This window comes from Eptatretus burgeri, chromosome 2 (assembly GCF_056783735.1).
Source record: "Eptatretus burgeri isolate ZD-2024b chromosome 2, Ebu_testis_v1, whole genome shotgun sequence".
Lineage (NCBI taxonomy): Eukaryota > Metazoa > Chordata > Myxini > Myxiniformes > Myxinidae > Eptatretus > Eptatretus burgeri.
The window spans coordinates 66,235,956-66,262,280 of record NC_140962.1 but is presented as its reverse complement, the minus strand read 5'-3'; the positions used below and the strand labels follow the sequence as shown (position 1 = coordinate 66,262,280).

General features: G+C 46.1%; 1 protein-coding gene across 3 annotated transcripts in view; it reads left to right on the top strand.

The window, feature by feature from the left end:
• The first annotated feature begins 19,092 nt into the window (after positions 1-19,092).
• LOC147032209 (polypeptide N-acetylgalactosaminyltransferase 2-like) overlaps positions 19,093-26,325 on the top strand; it is a 130,173-nt gene continuing 122,940 nt past the window's right edge. Inside the window, exon 1 of one of the 3 annotated variants that reach the window (XM_085869602.1) lies at positions 19,093-19,554. In XM_085869602.1, coding sequence (XP_085725728.1) covers positions 19,459-19,554 — 96 coding nt within the window. In that variant the 5' untranslated portion in view covers positions 19,093-19,458. Of the gene's footprint in view, positions 19,555-22,774; positions 22,829-26,325 lie in introns of those variants that run through there. The other 2 variants (XM_085869599.1, XM_085869601.1) reach the window with 2 other exon arrangements.

The window sequence follows — 26,325 nt, the reverse complement described above, 5'->3', positions numbered from 1 at the left end:
CTGTCTTGTAGATTTTAACCTTCAATTTTATCGATATATCCTTCTGGATCACAGACTGACGGACGACTCCACTGACCTTCCCCCATGTTGCTTTCACTGTTGTCCTCGACTTCTGCTTCACAACCTCCCCTTTCCTTTAGTGTTGAACCAAGGTGTTTGAATTTGTCCACTTGTGTCAGCCCTCCACCCCGTACATCGACAATCTTGACCCTCTCTGCACCAGCCTCACCACACTCCATCACCTCTGTCTTTATAGCATCAACCTTCAATCGATGCCTCTCTGAGATCTCTGGCCATTCCAGGACTCTTCTCTGCAGCTCTTCCTTTGACTCTGCAGTTTTGACGACGAACAGGAGCTCCCACAGCTCTCTTTCCCTGATGTTGTCACTCAGCACGTCCATCAGCTTTTGCAAAAAGGAAGGGACGTAGTGCAGAACCCTGGTGAAGACCATCTTCCACTCTAAAATATTATGAGTCCCCAATGATTTCCCTGATCGCAAGTGGTGGCTCCCGCATACATCTCCATCAGGATCCTAACGATCTTCTCTGGCATGCCTTTTCTTCCTCAAACACCAACACACCACTTATTTTGGAATCCTATCACGTGCCATCTCTAGATCTGTGAATGCGCAGGATGGCGTCTTATTCACTCCTCGCTTAATCCCCCACAGGGGCTTACGAGACGTAATATGGTGGCGTGCTCCTTCAATTTGATCCCTCTGTAATTTTTACAGTCTAGGATGTCCCCTTTCTGTTTGAAAATTAGTATTATAGACAGGTCCAGATTTCAATATTTGTGCTTCAAACAAGCTCAAATGAGCTGAGATCCTCGTCCTCTTAATGATGACGTCATAAAAATAATATGACATCATCGTGATGTATCAGGTTTCGGTTTGCGATCAATTATCTGTGCTAATGCCAGCTTGATTCCCGCAAACAAAATTCAAACAGCTTGCCCAGTTTCGGAGATAATGGTATAGGCGATTTCCATTAGCGGCGATATGACGTTAACTATTTTTCTAGGAAGAATTTCCAACATCGGAGATGGTTACTGCCTGCGCGTGGGCTTTCTGCATATACCTGGCAAGTTTCACGAAGATCCGATGAAAACTCTGGGTTGTGAAACAAAAAAGTCAAAAAATAGGAATGACGTCATAAAAATTGATATTTCATAGTGATGTATTGTATGTGCGGTAATTAATCTCTGCTAATGCCCTGTTCGATTCCCGCAAACAGAATTCAAAAAGCTTGCCTAGTTTCAGAGATAATTTTTTCGGCGATTTCCATTTGTGGAGATATTTTGATATCATAACTTTTTTTCTCGGAGGAATTTTCAAAATCGGAGATGGTTACTCTGTCTGTGCGGGGAATTTTTACATATACTCCATATATATGCCAAGTTTCAGGAAGTTTCGATGAAAACTTAAGGCTGTGAAACAAAAAAGTCCACAAGAAGAAGATGAAGAACAACAACATGAGTAAGATCCTCCACGAGGATCTAAAAAAAGAAATGGCCGCCATTTTTGCCATATTTTGCACTATAGCTTGGCTTATATGTATCACAGGAGGTTAAAAATTGTGACAATACCCATGTTTATGATACTGATGATTCCAGATATACTGTGTACCAAAGTTACGACTTGTTTGGTTTTCACGCCATTTTGAATTCCAAGATGGCCGCCATAATTTATCCCAATTCAGTAATAAATGAGCCCAGCCTATAGGTATAAGCAACAGAGGAAGTTGAAAAGTGCATGGTAACACACAGGTTTGTGATACCAAGGATTCCAATATGTTGCGTAAATCTAAGTTATAACCAGTTTGGCTTGCTCGCCATTTTGAATTCCAAGATGGCCGTCATTTCTGGGCTTCTTCGTATTGAATGTAATCAGGCCAACGAGACAGGTTATCAAACATCTATACCGTAAATACATAATTGACATACATGAATACACAACCAAACACATCTACACACCACACACCATCCACATCACTATCCCCCCCTCACACACACGGACATACACACACACACACACACACACACACACACACACACACACACACACACACACACAAACACAAGTGTAAAATATTACTTAGTTTATGCTTAAGTTACTATTGATTATAATAGTTTAAAAATTGACATTACTAATTACGTGTTTGATAATTTTAGATTTTTTATCTATCTATAATTCCAGCAATGTGTGTGTGTGTGTGTGTGTGTGTGTGTGTGTGTGTGTGTGTGTGTGTGTGTGTGTGTGTGTGTGTGTGTCTGTGACCGCTGTTTCTCGACAACCACTGGTCCGATCTAATTGAAACTTGCCAGGTATATTTCTGGGCACCTGAGTATGTGCCTTTTCAAGGTTTGATATTAATCGGACAAGTGCTTCCCAAGTTATGGCCATTTTTTTACCAAACCAATGACAGGACACGTTGCTGCGTAGGCGTGGCCAATGGGGAAGAAATTCTCAGCCACGTTCCCCATTACGGGTTTACAACGTACTGTTGCAGTTGAGGAAATTCGCAAACTACCATTCAGGTCCCGTAGGTGAGATATCTCTGTAAGTACATGTGTAGTTAGCCCCAAACCCGTTGTTTAGAGGGAATAAATGTGATTCATTCGGGCTGCGACCCTTTAAGATAGCCGTTTTTCTGTTCTATCTTTATTTTGAACCAACCCCGTCTCAACCGCTATCACACAACAACCACCAACCGCAACGCCGCTTCACAACAACAACAACGCCAACAGGCACAACCTTTACCTTCACAACTCGCTCCCGCAAACATCGCATCACCGCCATTCCAAACGTCACCATGGCCATGGACCACCACTTTAAACCCTCCACCACCTTCGCCTTTCCTTCTGTGGCCATTCCCGCACCGCTTGTGGGCGCCGAGCGTCAGGCTGTCCTGGACTCGTACAGGGCGCGCGCCGAGCCGCGGGTGCAAGGTGCGGCGTTTCCGAGGAGAATTCGGATCAGGAATGATACACGCCCACTTCTGATCCATCCAATCAGCAAGCACGGGGCGGTTTGGCCCCGCCTCCAGGCGCGTCAGGAGTAGAATCGATATATGCAAATTCGAGGATCAGGGGAGGCTAACGCCCCTTTTTCTCCGTCCAATGGGCGAGCGTGGCTCCACCCCCGAGCTCGTTCTGATCCAGAAATTTGCATATGGGTTCTCCTACACCACTATAAAGCGCCGAGCACGGGGCGAATTCAGTGAGTTTTTCGGTCAAGGCGAGTTGGAGAATAGTTGGAGTTTTTGAGTTGGAGAGAAGGTTGGAGGCAGTGAGTGGCAGTCTGTCGGGGTTCGGAGTCTGTCGGGGAGCTGCAGAGAGAGGAAGCCTGGAGCGCAGTCGAGGTGATTTGCTGCAGTCGGCTGAGGAGAATTGCGGAGGGGACCGGATACCTCGGGTCCGAGGCAAGGAAGACGGCGGTTGGCGACGAGGTCGCAGTGGAGTCGCTCGTCACGGGACCCAAGCAAGCCAGCTATCCTCTTTCCCCAGAGCATCAACAATTCCCCCCTTTCCCCCCCCGCGCTGAGATAGTGCGAAAAGGGGGCCCCGTTCCCACCCCACTCCAAGCAGTGCCAACGAAACCTGCGAAGGAGCGCGGAGTTGGGGCACCGCCGCCACATTTGCGGCTCATCACAAGACACGGGTAGGATCCACCCGGTCTCGCAGCCCACAGGCCCCATCTGCCCCCCTTGTCTTTGAGGGTGGCCCTTTTCTTTTGCTTTTGAGTAAATGTGTTGTCGGCGCCGTCTGTAAAGTAAAACTGTGTAAGTGTTGCCGTGTGCTCGCGTAGTCGGTAGTAGATCTGCATTGTTGTGTTTCTTTTGTAACATCTGCTTTTGGTGCATAATTGTTGTAATTGTATATGTGTGCTCTCCGTGTGCCGTGGAATAAATGTGCATTATGTTGAACTGTTTTCCCGTTTCGCTTCATCTTTTCCTTAATTGAATCTCCATCTTGCTTCACGTAAAGGGTTGCTAGTGGGCTTAATACACCCGATAATTAATCGGAACCGTCGAGGTCGACGATAACACCGCTCGGTTATCCCGATAGTACGGAACGGGTCGTTTAAGTGGCCCGTGTCCAGAGTCGACCTGCGGCGAGGTGCGATCGCCCGGTCTACCCGGCCCGGTGGGTACTTAGGTAGGTCGAATTTGGCGAACAACCCTATCCCACGCGGGGGACCGATTGGCACGATCGTGGTGAGGCCGAAAGGCCCACCCGTGACTAGTTCCCGGTGTTAGTCCGAGAGGGTCACAACAGAATTGTCCGTCCGGTGGGCGACGTGCCGCGATTCGAGTTACGTGGCCGCTCGCACGCCGGCGGGCGCGAATTCGCAACAGTACGGACTTCCGGATAGTGATGACTTCCTGTATTCTTATAATTTCTCGATTTCTTATGCGCATTTCATGATAAACACAATGCCCCAATCTAGTCGTCATTTACGAAAGCGAAGGAATGGCCTGTGTAGTTGTTTGAAAAAAAAAAAAGTTTGGTTTTTTTTGGGGGGGTTGTTTTATTGCACGTACGGCCACTCATGTACGTTTTTTTTTTCTTTTTTTTTCTGTTCTCTTCTCTTTGTGTTTTTCCTTGCGATGACATTGCGAAAAGGCAAAATACGTTGGCGCTAATTGAATAATTGGCCATTAAAACTAAATTGCGAATAATCGTAACTCCGATATGCGAACTTCTGGACTTCCGGATAGTGACGACTTACTCTATTTCTCGATTTTCTTCTCGATTTATCGACTTACTGTATTCTTTCTTTCTCGATTTCTGTACTTTCTCGATTTTCTTCAACACAATGCCCCAATCCAGTCATCATTTGCGACAGCGAAGGAACGGCCTGTGTGATTGTTGCAGAGATAAGAAGACGTGGCAAGTATTTGTGAATGGGCGGACGGATAGACGGACAGATAGACAGACAAAGTGCTGTCCAAGAAGCTCCTCGGAACTATGTTCCAGGTGAGATGAAAAGCCAATCATGTCTGTATGTGGAAAAAGTTACATTGCTTATGTATCTCTTAATTACATAGTTTGAACACCAGTTTTGACATTCAAACAGTACATAACTAAGAGCTATGGATGTAGTACAACTTTTTCCAAAGACAAACAAACAGACATGAATGGCTTTTTGCTCCCAGACAGACACCACCACTTGCTGCTTTTCCCTTGATATTCAACATAGAATGAGGCACATGTATTGAATAAGGTGTATTACATAATGATCAGAGCAACAAATTAATTTTGATTATTGTACATGTATGCAATAATACAATCGATCAAACACTCACATCCTACTTTATTGGAGTTATTAAAATTTACAGGCAACAATATTTAGTTATGTCATTGCTGATTTGAGGCCAGAAAGATACACTTAATCTGACCTCTGACATGTGGTCGATGGATCAAAGCAGAACAATTCGTAAAGAAAGAGGATTAAATATGGCTTTTGTAGATGTGTTGCACAGTAGACATCTCAATACAGCACTGTAGTACTTCACAGCACTGAAGAGGATATATTATATTTCAGGTCACTGAATTCAACCACCAATTATTTTTGAGGTCAACTTCGGTCAAAAGGTCAACATAGGACGAGTTTCTAAAATTGTCATTTTTCATCTGATTCACTTGAAATTTGAAGAGGAGTTGCATATTTGGTCGTTGAATTCAACCGCCAATTATTTTTGAGGCTAAATTTGTTTTATGGATTTTGCAAGTGTCGTGCTCTGCACGACGTCTTTTTCTTGTTTGTCTCTTTGTCCGTTTGTGTGCAGGATATCTCAAAAACTTGTGGATGGGCAGGTTGACGTGTGACAAGGATGAATTGATTCAATTTTGGTGAAGATCTGAATCCAGATCCGATAATTTTTTCAGTGATTCTTCACCGTTGAGAGAGCCTGGTGTTGGCTTCGTGTTTCGGGTGGCTGGCTTAGGATATTAGGGTCTTTAGTTCAAGCCCTGTTGGATGCTGAATCAACACAAGGTAGGGTTGAATCAGCCTGTCTTCCTTCCAAGGTCGGCAAAATTAGGACCAGCCTACTGGTACCTGGGGCACAGCCATGCTTCCAGAAAATTATGCAACCAGCAGCCAAAGGCTGCATATGAAACACCAACTCTGTCACCTCCCTCCCCTCACCCTGTCCCCCTCCCTGTCCTCACTCTTTCTCCCCTCCTCCCTCCCCGCGCTCTGTCTCACCTCTTTGGCAGATGTGATGCCTCCCTCCCCTTACGCTGTCTCCCCTCTTCCATCTCCTCACTCTGTCCCCCCCTTCTTCCTCTGCCCCCTCCCTCACGTCACACTGTCGGCCCTCCTGCCCACACTCTGGCCCTGCGCCTCCCACCGCTCACTCTGTCTCCCTTCCTCCCCTCACCCTATCTCCCCTCTTCCATCCCCTCACTCTGTTCCCCCCTTCTTCCTCTGTCCCCCTCCCTCACGTCACACTGTCTGCCCTCCTCTCCTCACTCTGTTCCCCCTCCTCCCTCTCTCTGCCCTCTTTGCTCCATCCCCTCACTCTGTCCTCTCTCCCTCCTCTCACTCTGTCCGCCATCACAAACTCATTCTGTCCCATTCGTCCCTCTCTCTCCCTCCTCTCCTCTCCCCACCCCTCTCCTCTCCCCCTCCTCACATCATGCCCGACTCGAAACAGCTTTTATAATGCGTTTTGCCTTTTAAAAATCAATATCCATACGATTTTCTTTCCGATGTTTTTGCAACTGAGTCTTAAAGCATCTTAGCGACGATGAAAAATGAAATTAGATATCGAATTCGAGTGAAGATAAAGCTGCGAGAGAGTCAGAAAGTGCGAGCCTTAAAAAAGAAGTCAATGGAACCTCAGACCAATACGGAGAAAATATAACAAGGAAAAGAGAAATCAGAGATTGCAGACCCTAACCAGGACTTGTTTTGTGTGTTGTGTTGTGTGGTGTTTGTGTACTGGTGTGTTACATCATTTATGAGACATAACTAGAACTGCCACTTTTTAACTGTTGGAAGTGATGACCGGGTACCAAGATGTCGCACTTTCATGCAACGCCGCTTTGATCGGACACCTGACCATGACCCATGACGTTTTTTTAAATTATTATTTAATCTAATTCAGAATGGGATTAAAATTAATTCAAGTCAAATCAAATGGAAGATCAAATTGGTACAGTCCTGCATTGGAGTCATCAGAAGGAACCCCAAAACAAGCAAAAATAAAATATGAAGTCATCAGGAGGAATCTGGATAGGATTTGCATTTCAGCTGCTCCTCCTCGACCCTCAAACCCATCCAGGCAAAGCCAAGTGAGCCTTATGCAAATAAAATAAAATAAAATAAAATAAAATAAAACCGACATCAAAAAACTTAAATAATTCTGGCTGCCAGACCGTGTGTCCTATCAGGTTGAAATTTAAAACTTTTATTCCCCATTATGACTAGATCACAATTGTGAAGTTTCACGTTGATTGGTTAAGCAGTTCCAGAGAAAACATTGTTTAATATTTTTTCTTAAATTCAATATGCCTGCCAATCCATGTGACCTCAATTATTCCTTAACAAACTTGTACACGCATGCTTTTGGGAACATTTATGTGAAATTTCTCCTCAATCTGTCCAGCTGTTCTGGAGAAGAAGATTTAAAAAAATATGTTTTAGGGTAAATCCAATATGACTGCTAAATCATGTGACCTATGACATCATATGTGTGAACCTTTTGTTCCTCATGGGTTGGCAGTCATATTTGTAGAGTTTCACCTCGATCTGTTTGGCCATTTCAGAGAAGTGGATTTTGAAATGTATATACATATATATCTTCTTCTTCTTTCAGCTGCTCCCGTGAGGGGTCGCCACAGCGGATCATCCGTATGATCCGCATAGTGATTTGGCACATGTTTTACGCCGGATGCCCTTCCTGACGCAACCCTGGTCGCCTCTTACGACACAGGGATATGGTACACCTATTTTAACCGGGGTATACACTGGCCCAGTATACTGGTACTCATTTCGCCGACCTCGGAAGGATGACAGGTTGAGTCAACCCCCTGGTGTATTAATTCAGTGGCCCAACGGGGCTTGAACTCAGGACCTTTTGGATCCCAAGCCGCTGCCCTAACCACTGCGCCAACACCAGGCTCATATATATATATATATATATATATATATATATATATATATATATATATATATATATATATATATATATATATATATATATGCAACACCAGGCACCATGAGGGGAGGGCAAGGGAAGGCAGTGTGAGGGGAGGGTAAGGGAAGGCAGCGTGAGGGGAGGACAAGGTAAGGCAGTGTGAGGGGAGGGTCCATCCGGACATAACCACTGAGCGGACCCTCCCCTCACACTGCCTATACGGGTATACTAAGGGGGGTAGGGGAGAAAAAGAGGGAGAGCAAGAGAGGGGTGGAGGAGCGAGGAGGTGAGAAGACCGAGGTGGTGTGGGGAAGCAAGGAAACAGGGGGGAATGAGGAGGAAGCAGGGGGTGCAAGGAGTGGTGGTGGAAGGGAAGGCAGTATGAAGCGTGGGGAAAGAAGTGTGAGGGGAGGAGAGGGGAAGGCAGCCTGAGGGGAATGGAAGGCAGTGTGAGAAGGCAGTATAAGGAGAGGGTAGGTAGCATACCAGGGCATTACCGGGGCAATAAAACGCGCCCAAACAGCAACGTTTTCTTGAGAGGAATTGCAAAATTGATCTGAGCAGCAGTTGTCACTGTTTAAAAACAAAATAGAACGTTATATAGCACAATATGTTAAAAGGTTATGGATGGATTCACACAAAACTTGGTGGGCAGGTTGGCAGTGCCACTCGGAAGCAATGATTCAATTTGGGTGAAGATCCAAATCTAGATCTAGATACAACAATTATTTAATTTTTAACTGATTCTTTACCATTGAGAGATGGGGATAAAAATGATATTGCATGACATCTCAAAAAGTTGAGGACGGATTCGGATGAAACTTGGACAGGTTGGGTGTGTGACAAGGATGAATTGATTCGATTTTGGTGAAGATCTGAATCCGGATCTGGATTCGAGAATTTTTTCAGGTGATTCTTCACCAAGATATATGTTTTCAATAACTCTTGATATCGGAATGAGATATGTTTTCAGGATCAGCCTCGTTCTACGCAATTATTCTTTGGCAGTTGTTTGTGACATATTTGGTGGCCCTCTTCTACTGTATTGTTACCTCGATCCTGTATTGTTACCTCGATCCTGTATTGTTACCTCCGCCACCGAAGGTGAAGGAGGATATGTTTTCACCCCTTTCTGTCTGTTTGTCTGTGTTTGTACAGGATATCTCAAAATGTTGTGGACGGATTCAAATGAAACTTAGTGGACATGTTGGGTGTGTGGCAAGCACGAATTGATTTGATTTTGGTGAAGATCCGAATCCAGATCTAGATATGAGAAATGTATAATTTTAAATGTGAATCTTTACCATTGAGAGATAGGGCCAAAAACGATATAGTTAGCACAGTTTCGCATGATATTTCAAAAATGTATTGGGTCTGATATGTTCTTGTGGATCAGGCATTGCGTGGCGGAGGTATGCGCTCTACCAAGTGCCCTTCTAGTTTATCAAGCAATGGAACCTGTACAGCTTATGTTTGGTTTTAATCTGAATGAGGAAAGTAGAAATTGTCTGTTTGCTGCTGCATAGACTCAGGCACCTAAGGAAAATGCAGACTGGAAGAGGTTGTACGACAAGCAACAAAGGCCCCCCCTGTGCAACCAGCGGTGATCATGTGATGTTGAAGAACTTTTCCCAATCTGACTCAACTTAGAATTTCATGGAAAAATTAACATCACGATGGGTGGGACCTTTTGAAGTTGTTGAGATGACTGTCATGTTGGGCGCTTCCAAGGGCTCTGCAGCAACAAAGGCTCAACTGTTTATTACAGTATTAAGGAAACCAGTCGCTACTTTGATATCAGATAATAAAATAAGGCTGTGCCTCGAGAGCTCACAACAGCATGTCCATCGCTCCGGCTCCGCCTGCAGGACTCCCCCCGTGTCATCACACGGATGTGACGTGTATCGATGGATCAAGAACACTTGCATTGCACATTGTATACTTGCATTACAACACATCTCCCTTTCCTTAAAAAATTCAACGGGTGGCCAAGTCAGGCTTTGCATTAAAGCTCTGCACATTTCAAATGCAGTACTGAGAAACTATCAATATCAATCTCTCACAGATCAAGACTCTGAGGAGTAGTATAGGAAATAGGAGTTCTGAGCCACCTTGTGCTAGGAGGGTTCCAAAGCTCTGGAAATGCTCCCAGACCCATACCTTTTGAGATGAATATTGGCATCTTGAAACAATAGAGGTCTGACTTGAACCACCGAGATTTCCATTTTGACATTGGTATTTTCCTTAGTATACCCATTGTACGTGGCTACCATGGAAGAGCATAGCGCAGCAGAAACGGAAGAACATAGTGCAGCAGCAAGCAAAGACCTTCAATGGCCAAAGAGCGAAGACCTCAACCACCAGAGAGGTGCCTTTAGCAAAGCGCAACAGCCAACCAAGTGGCGAGACCCGCCCCTAGGGGTATATACAGGACCAGGGAGATGAAAACTATTGAGAGACGTATCGGGCCTAGCATGATCCTAGTTCTCGAGAACCAGGAGAGGGAGCACGCCCGAGTGTGGATGCCCCAATGTATACGAGAGGAGCTGCTAAGGGATCCGGGGGGCCAACTTTATCAACACCGAAGGGCCAGTACGCAGCAAAAAAGAAGCAAGTCGCTGCTACTACAGCTTCCAGCTCTTGTAGCTTCGCAAAAAGCAAAGCAAAAAGTAGTATCCGGCGCAGTTGAACGTGCACCATATGTACCTTGTTGTACCAAAAGGGGTTTTGGCTCTGAGACCCATCCCCTGCTTTTTATAAAGTGGTGATACATAGATACTATGTCTAAGCCAACAATGCATCAAAAGCTCAACAACCAGGTTGTCTACGAAGTATGCCAAGGGATTAGGGAATGCAAGAATAATAAAAGCAACCTTCTTCACACCTTACAGGTGGTAGATGCTGAAATTGCGAAGAACCAAAACAGGTGTCCCCACCCCAGATGGGATGCACAGTGGGTTGCTTTGGAGGATTCAACATGGATCGTGGAGAGGGTACCGTGGAATGCTGCGTGGAATGCGGACATATACGTCTTGCTCAGCACGCAGGGCGATGACATTCCCCGGGTTAACCTGCTTCTTATTGAGATGGCCAGCAAGTTTTAATTGTTTTCACTATCAGACATATCTGGATTTTCATGATCAGACATATCTAACAAAATTTCATCCATTTCACTATCAGACATATCGGCAGTGGCACTCAAAATTTCATCCATTTCATCATACAAACTTTTGAAGCTATTGTATCAATGTAGGCTCACATCATCCTCATAAGACAAATCTCAAGCAGGATAATCAGATGTCTTCTTATTGCAATCCATTACAAACGATGGTGAACTATTGCGATCAATTGCAGTATCGATGATGCAATTTTATTTTTCCATGACATGGACTTCTTGCAGTAAAGTACTTACATAATACTGTAAAGGATTCGGCCGTGGCAGGATTCGCACCCTACGATTGAAAGCCAAATGTTGAAGATTCGGCATCACTTAACAGCACCGCTGTCTCCGGGGTTATAATGCCGGCAAGTTCGGCACAGGCCTCGGGTCACGTGCCTCGGATCACGATACCAAAGTACAACTGGGCCTTACCAGTTGGGGAAACAGACCCCGGCTACACACTGGATTTGTCAGAGACTGAGTGAAGTCTGCCAGTCCGTAGCCCATTTGGTTTTAAATATAAATCGAGCGGATTGTTCCTTAGCATGGCACGAATAAACTCAAGGCAGCAACTTGCATATGAATTAGCCAGATTTATTGGGGACACATCGGGGAACACAACACAAGCAAAGCATTCACGACAATGTTTTAACTAATCTATAACCCGCTCTTAACTAGGGAGCTTAGGATATGTGTTTCGAAGGGAACCCTAGCGAGATAAACCTTAGACAACATGCAGACAAGACCCAGAGTACTTGGTGATGCTTCATGGATGAGAGGAAAAGTGTCAAAGGCATGAATGTGGCTCGTGACAAGCCGATGTCAACGGATTCGAGCACCCAAGCTCGAACACACCGCGTGGCAAGATAGTGGCGTCGTCCTTTTGTCGCACCGCTCACGCACCAGCCTCAGCGCGTTCAGCCCCTGTAAGGTCGACGGCACAAGAGCGAAAGATCCACGGTGTGCTCCATCTGGCTTTTCACAAGGTCCAGCATACAAATCCAGGCCTGGCCTGCTCACCAGATTAGGCCAAATCCGGGTGTTGGGCTCTGCAGGTGGATCGACGGGATGGAAAAACGTGTCGAGCCATGCCGGGAGCAAAGACAGTCAGAGGCTCCGTGGTTGGATTCAGGATGAACCTGGGGACGACCTGCACGCTGGGTCCATCGCCGAGGAGGAACAGCCGTCAAGTCACTCCTCATCAAGCAGATCGCAGACTCGACACTGGACAGTTGCTCTCGAAGCAGATCGCAGACTCCACACTGGGCAGTTGCTCTCGAAGCAGATCACAGACTCCACACTGGGCAGTTGGTCTCGAAGCAGATCGCAGACTCCACACCAGCAGCCTCTCATCCAGCCGAAGGCAGACTGACCTCATGCAGTTCCTTCCTTGCCTTCTTGGGGCGCACACCTTCTGGACCACCTCTGGGGACTCGCGATTGGTCCATCCCTCCAGTCCGCAGCTGCTCTCCACCAATGGGCTGCCAGCACGTCTCGCCGACCGACACTCTCAGAGCGCTGGGTGGGGAATGGTTCGGAGGGGGAAAGGAAGAAGAAGAAAACCGCCTCTCGGCACACCACCACTGTATGAACAATGGACAGCCTGCTACACCTCCTGATACACATGTAATGTCCAATTACCAAACAACCTGGCTAAACATGCATTGGGGGGATCTGGGATAATCCTATATTTAATAACACACTAAGGGCCATTTCCGCAACAATACCACCAAGATTCCCCATTTAGACATTGGAATTTTGCTTAATATTGCCCATGAAACATGGTTACCATGGACGAGTACGTTGAACTAGTGCTTGTGGAGATGCAGATACAGGAGCCTCCCCAAGGTGCTGTACAGAGCATTTTGGATGAGCATATTCCGGAAGAAAGTGAAAAAGCACCTGCTTAAACCACTGCTTTCAAAGAAATACCAACCTTCTGCCCCACCTCGAAAGAGGAAGGAGAGAAAGCAGAAGGCCATACTGGAGGAGTTCGATCCTAACCCTTCTCAAAAAATCAGATCAGTTAGGAAGTACCAGAAGGAACTTCTTGGCCTGTTCAAGGCAGATGGTCTCTCATTCAAACATATCGAACAATCGCTTGCAGAAAAGCAGAAACCGGAGCCTCTCCAGGGGTGTTGGACAGAACATTTTGGATGAGCCCATTCCGGAAGCAGTGAAAAAGCACCTGCTTAAACCACTGCTTTCAATGAAATAACGACCTTCTGTTCCACCTCAAAAGAGGAAGGAAAGAAAGCGGAAGGCCATTCTGGGAAAGTTTTATCCCATATCTCCCCAGAAAACCCAGACAGTAGATAACGACCAAAAAGACATTCTTGAGCTGTTCAAACACGAGGAACTTAAAGGTGATTCATATTCAAAAAGACCCCTGGGCCATTGGACATTTTCTGCGAGGGTGGCAGATGGATGTTCCAAAGTTTCACCGACTAGAGGCTGACCCTAAATCCTTCCTTGAAGGTGTGTGCCCCCAGACTCACCAGAAACTGGTGGAAGAGCCTTGAAGAGGGTTAAATTCCAGCTTGCTTTAAAGGTTCTGTTCTGGAAAGAAAAATTGACAAGGAGTGGGTGTATATGCCTGCAGTGTTTCGGCACAAGCAGGAGGCCGTCTTACAGGCCCATGAGATCGACGGTGCATTTTGCACAGCTTTCCCATACATCCTGGAGACCCTTGAAATGTGGACGAGTCACGGCTCTGGCTGGGAGGTTGACAGAGTGGAACTTCTGTGGCTGGACATCGCTTGCTACCAGCTCTGAGGGGCGGCTCTTATGTGGTCAATGCTGCCAGCAGCACTCAGAAACAAGAAAGCAGTGATCAATGTGAAGAACGAGGATGACCATTGCCTCAGGTGGGCCCTCTGGTCTGCCCTGTTCCCAGTGGACCAAAGGGAACATGCATGCAGACCCACCAAATACCCCACAGAAGATGGCCTGGACTTCACAGGGATTGACGCGCCTACACCCATCTCACAAATTGAGAAAGTTGAAAGACAGAACATCTTAGTTCTCAATGTTTCGGTTGGGATAAGGGTGTAGTTGTTCATCGGATCAGCAAGTAGTACGAAGGTATCCCACGGATCAAGCTCCTGCTAATCGAGAAGGCTGACAACTTTCACTACATATGGGTGAAGGACCTCAACCACCTACTTCACGATCAGAGCAAGTACAATGAGCGTAAACACGTCTGTGAGAGGTGCCAACATGGGTACCCCCGCGAGGAGCTGCTGGAGGTGCATAGACCAGAATGTAAGGGCATAGGGCAAACTGCTATGAGGGTAGAGATGTCAGAGGAGGGGAAAAACATGATCTCTTTTCAGAACTGGTACAAGCAGCAACCAGCTCCCTTCATCATTTATGCTGACTTTGAGACCCTTACCACCAAGATTGATGAGCCAAAGCTCAACCCTGACCATAGCGACACACAGAAGATGCAACATTTTGAGAAGGGGTATACTAAGAGATGGACAAATGAGTTATTTCAAATCATTGATGTGATTGAGACAGTACGCTGGACTTATAAATTATATGATCTGTATGGCGAATAAATATTGGGTTTGTTTTATGCCCAAGAATTACAGAAAACAAACTTTGCAACAGAGTATGATCCAGTTGCCGCCTTCGATAGCCACGGGAATGAGAGTGGCCGGTGTTGCTGGGCTTTTACCCCGGTGCCGTTGGGCTTTTTCCCGGTTAGTGGCAGTCCACTCTATTTTAGGAAGCTCGAAACAAATTTTTCCCATTCCCTGTCGCATTTATCGAGAGTAGCCCATCCCTGCATGTGTATGTAGCCAGAGCTCCTTCGTTTCGGTGGGATCTACAGCCGTTGACGGACAAGTATCTTTGGGAAGAATTGCATCAAGGATCATGACTATGTAGTAAGGGTAATAACGGCGGTTCATCTGCCCGGTGGGTTGGACCGGGTTCCAAATTTTGATGGTTACTGTGAAAGATTTGTTGCCCGTTGGCAGATCAATTCAGGAAGCTGCGGGGTGCCAATACCCGTGAGACGTCACACAATAAGAGGAGAGTTTTTATCCAGATCCGTTCACCCGATTTCTTTCAGCATTGCTCGGATGTCATCAACTGTGAGAAGGCGATGGTTTTTCTCGTCGCGCCGAATGATCTCCCGGAGTTGCTCCAGGAGTTTTTCTCCATCAGTATTATTGGGGTCATCTTTACCTCCGAGCTCCTCCTCCTGCTCTCAGGCCAAGATGCGGTCCATCCAGAACTGAAAGTGGTGATTCGGATTGAACGATCTTGATTTGACATTCTGCCCCTCCTGGTAGTATAAGTTTGCTTTATCGAAGATGGTTCCTATCAACTCTCAGACCTTTGCGCACTCGGCGCAGGTCAGCCCTGAAGTATCGGCGTAAAACGGACATCTCGACGCGACAGTCCAAACAAATGTACTTCCCTCCGATGGTCGCGATGGAGTGCTTGACAGTCTTAGCAATACAATCAATGTCGTGCCTGGTGTATTGGTCGAGGAGCGTGGCCCCGTCCAGTTGGTGGTGGTCACTGAGTACCATCTTTAACTGAACTCGTCGGACAAGGTAGTTGAGTTTGCCGAGAAAGTTTTCGGAGGCAATAATTTGATGGAACTCGGCCTGAATGACTTAGCATCCTCTTTCTCCAGTGGCGGATGGAAAATGGAGATGACTGGTACATAGGCTATACCTCAAGTGGATGTCTTTGAGCTCCTTTTTTTGCTTTGCGAAAGCAAAGCATTGGCTTGGCTGTCTCCAGTCTCTTTAGCCTCGCTATTAATTGGGTCAGAAGATTGAATTTCCGAGCAACGTCACGCCTCGTGTCTTCCATTGCTGCTGTGATATGGCACTAACTTGGATCGCTCTAACTGAATGTTTCGGTGCTGTAAGTCAGACCTCAATGATTGCAAGACGCCTGGGTATACTATGGAGTACACTAATGTCTAAATGGAAATCTCGGTGGTTCAAGTCAGATCTCTATTACCTCAAGTCGCCTATATTCATCTCAAAGGGTATGGGTCTGGGAGCATTCCCAGAGCTCTGGAGCCTTCCTAGCACAAGGTGGCTCAGAACTCCTATTTCCTATACTACTCTGAGGCTTGAATATTTCTCTCTCAGACCTTGTCCTGACGGTGGCAGGTGCAACCCATTTGATTGAAGGTGTAGGTTTGGTGAAGCCGGTGTCGGTGAGACCGGTGCAGCCTCTAATGGCCGGTCCGACGCTTTAGATCCTCCAATGTCACTCTCCGTCACCTGAAAGGGCACCAGGTTATGCAAGTTCCTCCTGACTGACCCGTGTGCCACGTCAATCAGGTAGGCACAAGGAGTCGAATGTGCAGACACCACAGTCCCTTGAACATTTGCGTCTGTGATCCACACTTTCCTCCCAGGTTTGAGCTCACCCAGGTTTCTTAACCGGTGTCTCCTGTCGAAGCACTAAGCATCCATCCACCTCTTCTCCCTTTCTTTGAGATCCACAGATCTTTCGCATCCAAGCTCTGTCCTCTCAGCACGTCATCCGCTTCGTTCCCCATACAGTACACCAACGTGTTCACTTGGTTTTCGTGAGACCAAGTATGCAGATTGCTGGCCAGTTGGAATCTCTCGAACCTTCGGATCCACTTATCCCATTCTTGTGGTTTCGAGGAGTCGAATAGTGCCGGAGGTTGGATGGTGAAGGTGCCACTCGATGGTGCGTTTTCTCCGTCCATCTTGCTTTTTTTCAATGCTGACTTGGTTTCTTTAAAACTCTACTATTGCAGAACTTCCAACACCATGTCGTGTTTGGCGCTTCCAAGGATTCCACAACAACAAAGGCTCAACTTTTTATTACAGTAGAAAGCAAACCAGTCACTACTTTGATATCAGATAATAAGGCTGTTCCTCGAGAGCTCACAGCAGCATGTCCATCGCTCCGGCTCTGCCCGCCAGACTCCTTCCCTTGTGTCATGACATGGATGTGACGTGTATCTATGCATCAAGAATACTTGCATTGTTCATTGTATAATTGCATTATAACACAATGACCACACCTGTTAATTGTACTCTCCGTGATCTTAATTCTGGTACTAGTCGTCATGCTCATGTTGATCAGCTGAAGCAGATCGAAGTGATTGGGTCGATCTGTTTATTCGTTCTTACTATGCCATCCCCTGTGCAGCAGAAAACTTGGGATTTGCAATCACTTGTGTGTGTCTGTGCGTCTGTGTGTGTCTGTGCGTGCCATAACCTTTTTACCATTTCTGCTTTGTCATCAAATTTTCAACAAAGCTTTACCATGAGAATATGGAGAAAATAAATTAATAACTTTATTGAAATAATTTTACATTATTGTTATTATTATTATTATTATTATTCAAACCTTCTTTGGCCTTTATTTGCCCTGTTATGAACTTTTTTGTTCTCAGCAAATACTTGTCTGATTGACAAAATTTTCAGGGTAGGAGCGACCCCCCCTCCCCACACACACACACACACACACACACACACACACACACACACACACACACACACACACACACACACACACACACACACTATTGTAATTATAATTGTGACGTCGTGGGTCACGTGGTATATCAGCCATCTTGGATTAAACACAAAAAAATTAAAGCATTATATCTCTGAAACGGCTGATCGGAATTTTTTTTTTTAAACTGAGCACATCTTATTTACTCCCGATGGGGAATTGAAGATTGTAAGGATGACGTCATCAGTGAGGGTGGACCAGTCATAAATCTTGTAATCAAAATCCTCGTTCACCATTGGGATTCAGTGTGTATGTCCAGGGCATAACATTTTTACCAATTGAGCTTTTGTCATTAAATCTTCAACAACCCTTTATTATGAGATCGTGGAGAACACAAAGGAATAAAATGTATAATTTTTTTCAAGTGTCGCTTTCGTCAAGTTTAGTTCGAGTAGCGGACGTGGACAGACCTTGCATTTTGAGATGCCTTCTGGTTCTACTTTGTATCCTTTCATGTTTGCAGTTTTTTTTTTGTCCCCCCCCCCCCAGCTCATGCTGGCAGGGGTCTTCCGGAGGTGACGTCACATTTCGGAGGAAGGCTCGTGTGGTTGGCGTGCGGTCTTGGGAATTGTGCCTGTGGAAGTCGGTTGGTCATTCAAACCTTGAATAAACGGTGACCGAACTTGATCGAGACTTCTTACATTTGCTCAGCTGGCAACGATGAAGGAGCTGAAACCCCAATACACTGAGGAATTCCACTCCTTTCTTTGGTGAACTAAGAGCTGGTCCCATTGACGACAAGACTCTGCTGCCTTCCAGTCAGAAATGCCATTATTCACCTGTGGAGGCTCCACGCACTTCTTGTTCCATCCACACATTTCTTGTTCCATCCACACATTTCTTGTTCCACCCACACATTTCTTGTTCCATCCACACACTTCTTGTTCCATCCACACACTTCTTGTTCCACCCACACATTTCTTGTTCCATCCACACACTTCTTGTTCCACCCACACATTTCTTGTTCCATCCACACACTTCTTGTTCCACCCACACATTTCTTGTTCCATCCACACACTTCTTGTTCCACCCACACATTTCTTGTTCCACCCACACACTTCTTGTTCCACCCACACATTTCTTGTTCCACCCACACATTTCTTGTTCCACCCACACACTTCTTGTTCCACCCACACATTTCTTGTTCCACCCACACATTTCTTGTTCCACCCACACATTTCTTGCTACACACACACACACACACACACACACACACACACACACACCCACACACACACACACACACACACACACACACACACACACACACACACACACACACACACACACACTACAGTTATTCTCTTTTCCCCATCTCTCGAACTCTCTCTTTCTCTCTGCACACCCAATCATTTTCTCAACCTTCTCTGACCACATCGTCCACGTCTCACCTCATTTCTCATCGCGGTACTTCCTTCCGTCCTTCGCGCCTCCACCACAACCTCCCCCACCTTCCCTGAATTCCGAATTGCGTTCTGCGCCGGACGTGTGGCCCTCATTGCGCGCCGTACCGTCTTGCGCTGCGGCTGAGCCGGCCCGGGTTCCGCGCTCGCAGCGCTCGGAAGCCCGCCGTGCCGCCGGCCAGCCAGGCAGTGTGGTGCCAAGGAGCCGACATGATACTCAAGAAGTCCCGAGCTTTGTTGTGCTTCGCTTTGCTCTGGGTGCTGGGAGTGGCGTACTACATCTGGGGCTCCAATTCGTCCCGAAAGGTGAACAGGGATTGAATGGCATCGGAATGGGAAGCGTCGCCGGGTTCGAGGAAATGACGAATCGGCAACGAAACAACTATTTGTTGTCATCAAGAGAGTTCAGAAAGCTGAGTCGGCGTCCGCGCGTTCACATGTTGTTGTTGTTGTTTTTTATTCCGACGTAAAGTTGGGAAAACACTTTCGAAACTGCTGCTGCTGCTGCGGCTGGTGGTGGTGGTGGTGGTGGTGGTGGTGGTGGTGCAGGTGCAGGTGCAACGTCGAGAAATCGTGTCCCTCGCTGTTGTTATATCCGCGTCTCTCCATCCTCGTCCAAACCATTCACTGTGCGTACGTAATAAATAAATAAAAATAAATAAATGGGGTATTTATTTATTACATACGCACAAACAAGTTATTCGGGGGAAAGGAGCGTTGATTGGGTCGTTTGTGTCATTGACTGCCGAGAGGGCAATGGCAAACCACCCAGTGCAAGTTTTCATCCAGTACCGAAGAGCTGGCACAGATCCCTTCCCTTCTCACCGTTTCACTCGAGCCTGGTGTTGGCGCAGTGGTTAGGGTGGCGGCTTGGGATCCTAGGGTCCTGAGTGGCTCAGTGGTTAGGGTGGTGGCTTGGGATCCGAGGGTCCTGAGTGGGGCAGTGGTTAGGGTGGCGGCTTGGGATCCTAGGGTCCTGAGTGGCTCAGTGGTTAGGGTGGTGGCTTGGGATCCGAGGGTTCTGAGTGGGGCAGTGGTTAGGGTGGCGGCTTGGGATCTTCGGGTCCTGAGTGACTCAGTGGTTAGGGTGGCGGCTTGGGATCCTAGGGTCCTGAGTGACTCAGTGGTTAGGGTGGCGGCTTGGGATCCTAGGGTCCTGAGTGGGGCAGTGGTTAGGGTGGCGGCTTGGGATCTTCGGGTCCTGAGTGACTCAGTGGTTAGGGTGGCGGCTTGGGATCCGAGGGTCCTGAGTGGGGCAGTGGTTAGGGTGGCGGCTTGGGATCTTCGGGTCCTGAGTGACTCAGTGGTTAGGGTGGCGGCTTGGGATCCTGGGGTCCCGAGTGGCTCAGTGGTTAGGGTGACAGCTTGGGATCCTCGGGTCCCGAGTGGCTCAGTGGTTAGGGTGGCGGCTTGTGATCCGAGGGTCCTGAGTGGCTCAGTGGTTAGGGTGGCAGCTTGTGATCCGAGGGTCCTGAGTGGCTCAGTGGTTAGGGTGGAAGCTTGGGATCCTCGAGTCCTGAGTGATTCAGTGGTTAGGGTGGCGGCTTGGGATCCTCGGGTCCCGAGTGGCTCAGTGGTTAGGGTGATGGCTTGGGATCCTCAGGTCCTGAGTAACTCGGTGGTTAGGGTGGTGGCTTGGGATCCTAGGGTCCTGAGTGGCTCAGTGGTTAGGGTGGTGGCTTGGGATCCTACGGTCCTGAGTGGTGAGGTTGGTGGCTTGGGATCCTAGGGTCCTGAGTTCAAGCCCCGTTGGCCGCTCAATTAATACACCAGGGGGTTGACTCAGCCTGTCATCCTTCTGAGGTCAGCAAAATGAGTACCAGTTCCAGTGTGTGTACTGGTAGAGGGGCACTGCATCAGCGACACAGTCGCGCTTCAATAAATGATAGACACCCTAACAGCTCAGCTGCCCAACGACCACCACCGCCACTTTTTCACCACTTTGTGCATACATTTATACTTGAGGGAAGGAGGAAGGCAGGAATTGTCACAGGACATGCAGGTGACGATGCGTGGAACTTGGATTATTAATTAATTGTAACTGAGATTAATTAATTATATTTGTGAAGCGTCTGTGCACAAAATGAGGAAGAAAAGTTTCCAAGAATAAGTCGTCAGCTTTTCTATAAATGATTATTTGTGTTCCAAACAACCCGCTTGAACCATTGTGTGTGGTCGTATGGCAGCTTAGCTGCCGGGGTAGCTATCATTTCTTGAAGCGTGACTGTGTCGCTGATGCAGTGCCCCTCTACCAGTACACACGCTGGAACTGGTGCTCATTTCGCCGACCTCGGAAGGATGACAGGCTGAGTCAAGCCCCTGGTGTATTCATTCAGCGGTGGACGGGGCTTGAACTCAGGACCCTCGGATCCATAGCCACCACCCTAACCACTGAGCCAACACCAGGCTTTCTTGAACCATTGATGGTCTACCACTGTACCTAATTCCTAACACCTCGTCTAGACTATCGATCATCGTTGACAAAGTGAGAGCGGACAACGCCACCTTTAACTGAAAGTTGTCATCATGTCCCCACCTTTTTGTTGACCTGCTTTAGTTTGATTGAGCTGCCGTTTGTGCGAGATTGTTGTGCGATGGCTCTTCGTGCCTGGATAATTTTTTAAAATGTGCATTATTAGCTCTATTGACAAGGATGACAGGATGGCTTGGAGGTACGCACACTCACCTATAGGCCGTCTCGCTGGGGTTTGAATCCCGACCCAGCTGTAAACCGTCGTCCCCGGTGTTTCACAGGCAGGGTGGTTCATCAATGCTTGTGCCGTCCCAAGGACGGACGTTAAACTGGCGTCTCTTCTGCCGGTGTTATTTGGTCGACGTTAAAGATCCCACGGTGTCCTTTGCGAAGAGCAGGCGAGCTATCGCCGGCATCGTGAACGAATTCCAAATTATTACCTTAAACATAACTACTTAGTCGAGCATCAGGCTTGCCAGCCAGTTTGTGTCGGACATGGACCAACATCTCTCCCCCCCCTCCCTTCCCCCATTGGCCACCCCCACAAGAATGTGTGAGTAATTGGGCCCATTAAAGAGGAAGAAGAAGAATCATTGGCTATAATTACAGCATCTAATGAAGAAAGAACAATGTCGAGGAACGAAAACAAACGGCTTGTATGAAAGTGGCTAAAAGAGTCTGACCGAGTTTGTTTTGGCCAAATATTTCAGAAATTTCACATCGGCCAAAAGTCTTCATGTGGCACACACAAACATTTCCCGGCATATTTAATTACCTTTCAGAAAAAGTGAAAGCCAGTCATGGACAAGCATTGCCCACGTTTGTGACATTCGATCCCATTTTCGGATTGGTGAGGAGGAACAGATTTGGCTCCCTGTTCCAAACCGATGGACCTGAACGGTGAAAAGTTCAATCTGATCACTCTCTATCTCGGCGATAATTAATTATTGTCATTCAGGAATCGTAGTCTTGTGTCCACGCCGTCCTTCACATTTGTCGGTTACGGCATGAATTATTATCTGTCGGTCGTGGACGATACTTTGGGTGAACCTTCCTGCTCTACAAGCTATGCCTACGTGTCACCGCGGCTCTGCGTTATTGCCAATGGTGAGCTGTGTCTGTTCCACCGTCTGCCGGAGCTGTGGACGTGTCTCGGTGCTGAGTTCCATCCATGATGACTACCTGTCGTAGTTATTTGCGCTTGTGTTCATTGCCACTTCAAGCACATCGTGTGTGTTTGTGTGTGTGTGTGTGTGTGTGTGTGTGTGTGTGTGTGTGTGTGTGTGTGTGTGTGTGTGTGTGTGTGTGTGTGTGTGTGTGTGTGTGTGTGTGCGTGCTTCCTGGTACCTGGCTATCCTTTTTGTATTTTGAGTAGTCTTTGAAACGTGTGGCACCTTTCCATTGTCTTTTAAATTTATTCTCTTCATTCCTCTCCCCACGTACTTGTATGTTGTCTATAAATGGCCCATAAACCCCGTGATGTGGCATTGGCAATGACGTCTAACTCTAAAATCATTTTCACATTTGTTGCAACGTTTACGTGGAGAAATGGATGAACTGTTCCACCATGAACATTCAGTGGGTTTATCCGGTATGAAAATTAACGGATGCTCTGTACCGTGGACACCTCCTGCGGCCGCAGCACTCGAACGGCGGTGAATGATTCGATTTGTTTCCATTGTGGATCAAACCCCAGAGTCATTGGCTTCGAGGCGAATCCCCTTTCACTCAACGTACCTGCCATTGCACTTGCAATGTTCCAACGTTCGCAAGACCAACTCAAAGTGATGCCCATTTTCAACAAATGAGACATCTCTGTGTGTGCGTGCGTGTTTTTCCCCCTTTCTGTTGTGCAATTACTATTTTTTCTTTTCTCAATTTTCAGTTCATGTAAGGGTCATCCCTCCTTCTGCGTACCCTCCTTTTTTAATATTTAACCTCCGCCATCTAAGATGGACGGAGGTTACTATTTTCACCCCTGTCTGTTTGTTTCTTTGTTTCTTTGTGAACAGTATTACGGAAAAAACTCCTGGACGGATTTCGACGAAACTTGGTGGGGGGATTAGGTATGGTCCAAGGATCATGCCGTTAGATTTTGGACTTGGTCCAAAAAAAAAACTTAGAAAATTTTGCAACTTTTTTTCAAAAAAATTTCGATTTTATTTGAAAAATATTTGAATTTTTTTTTTGCATTTCTACATGTTTTAAGTGATTTCCAACCCCCCCAAAAAAATTTGTTAGAGAAAAAAAACAAAATTTTGCAACTTTTTTTCAAAAAAATTTCGATTTTATTTGAAAAATATTTGATTTTTTTTTTTTGCATTTCTACATGTTTTAAGTGATTTCCAACCCCTCCAAAAAAATTTGTTAGAGAAAAAAAACAAAATTTTGCAACTTTTTTTCAAAAAAATTGCGATTTTATTTGAAAAATATTTGAATTTTTTTTTTGCATTTCTACATGTTTTAAGTGATTTCCAACCCCCGAAAAAGAATTTGTTAGAAAAAAAAAACAAAATTTTGCAACTTTTTTTCAAAAAAATTGCGATTTTATTTGAAAAATATTTGAATTTTTTTTTTTTTTGCATTTCTACATGTTTTAAGTGATTTCCAACCCCCCCAAAAAAAATTTGTTAGAGAAAAAAAAAAGAAATTTTGCAACTTTTTTTTCAAAAAAAATTTCGATTTTTTTGGGGGGAATTTCTCCATGCACGTCGATCTAGTTTAGTTTATTCAATCGTGGTTCAGTAGAGTCTGATCCGTTTTGACCTGCAATGAATAGGATATCAGGTTCACTTAAGTGATCCAGCAGTATTTGCGGCGGAGGTTTTGCACTCTACCGAGTGCTCCCCCTCTAGTTACTGATGTTTATGGCTTGATAGATTGATTCCCTCTATTTTCTTGTATCTTGCACAGCTGCTTATAACATATCTGGTCGGGCTGTTTATTTATCTGCATTTGTAAAATAGGACAAGCATGAGAGGGGAAATGACAGAAATATAGCATTCATAAATGCATCAGATAAAGTAAAAAAATTTATTTGAATAACCAAAAAAATTCTCATACCCACTTGGCATTGTAAAATGTTCAAAAAAAAAAAAACACACACACACACACACACACACACACACACACACACACACACACACACACACACACACACACACACACACACACACACACACACACACACACACACTGGTTCTTTCACAGTTCTGAGTGCATTTTCATCATAATATAACGCTTGGCTCAGCTGCAGATAGTGATCACCATTTAATAGGAGAATGATATTTGTTAATTGTCTTTGATGATTAATAACTACAGCGGAATCGATGGCCCGCCTTCGCAACCCCCCACCCTTCTCACCAAAAGCAAAGTTAAAAGATGACAAAAAGTTCGTTCATCAGGAATAGCCCACCACCAAATTTTAACTTCACATTTGTTTCGCCGTTTTGACACGGTCTGTGATCACAAGTCCCCACCCTCTGGGGCATTAACCCGAAAATCAAATCCAGAAAAAAGTCGTTAGATATTTCATGCGTTCCCCAATGTTGATCATGTATGATACAAAGTATGATTTTTTTAAAAAAAAAAACGTTCCTGTAATTGCTTCCATTGTTGGTTTTTGACCTTTTGACCCCGCCTCAGCAGTCAGGGCTGAATATGATCTGGCTCTTGCATCTTTCTTGCCATTTAATTCAAAGTATTTGGCTGATAATTATCTGCACCCATCCTTATATAAGCGAGGTGTGTACGTGTGTGTGGCCTTCTTCATGATTCCTACACAATTCCACACCCCTGGACCATTCTTCACCAGATTTCGCATATGTGCTGAGGGTATCCAGAGTGAGGTCATGGACATAAAAAAAAAATCTGTCCCACCCCCCCCCCCCCCAAGAAAACTGCATGCATGTATGTGAAAACGTCTGAAAATCCCAGAAAAAACCCCCAAAACGGCTGGACCGATCTCCAGCAAATTTTGCATACGTGCTGGGGATACCCAGGGTCAGGCCGTGAGCAGCACCCGCAAGAAAATTCAATCAATTCTCCACGTGTAACTCTGAAAATCTTCGAAGAAAAACAACAACATGAGGCTGAGAAGAAACGAGGCGATTTGGCTAAACATTGTTGTGGTGCACTTCGGGGTTAATTTTTGCTACAGCTTTGAACCTCATGCCTGGTGTTGGTTTAATGGTGAGGGTTGTGGGCTTGGGATCCAAGGGTCCTGAGTTCGAATCCCGCTCAGCTGTTTGAATTAATACCAGGTGGGGTTGACTCGGCCTGTCATCCTTCCGAGGTCGGCAAAATGAGGGCAGCATGCTGGTATCCTGTGTCGGAGTGGCGACCCGTCCAGGGTTGTGCCCAATGGCCAAGGAGACTGCTTTAGCAGCACCAACGCTCCGCACAGAGTATGGTCCCAATCTCCTCCTCTCTCTTTAAACCTCAATCTTTCGTGATGCTTTCGGAAAGTCCAAATAAGCCGATCTTCATCGGGTGACCCAACTTGTGTGTTATACGGTCATCTTTTCTCTTGACTTTGAACCTTTGAAAAGTTTCGTTCCTTGCGAAGATCGAAGATGGTCGAGTTCGTCATGAGCAAGAAGCAG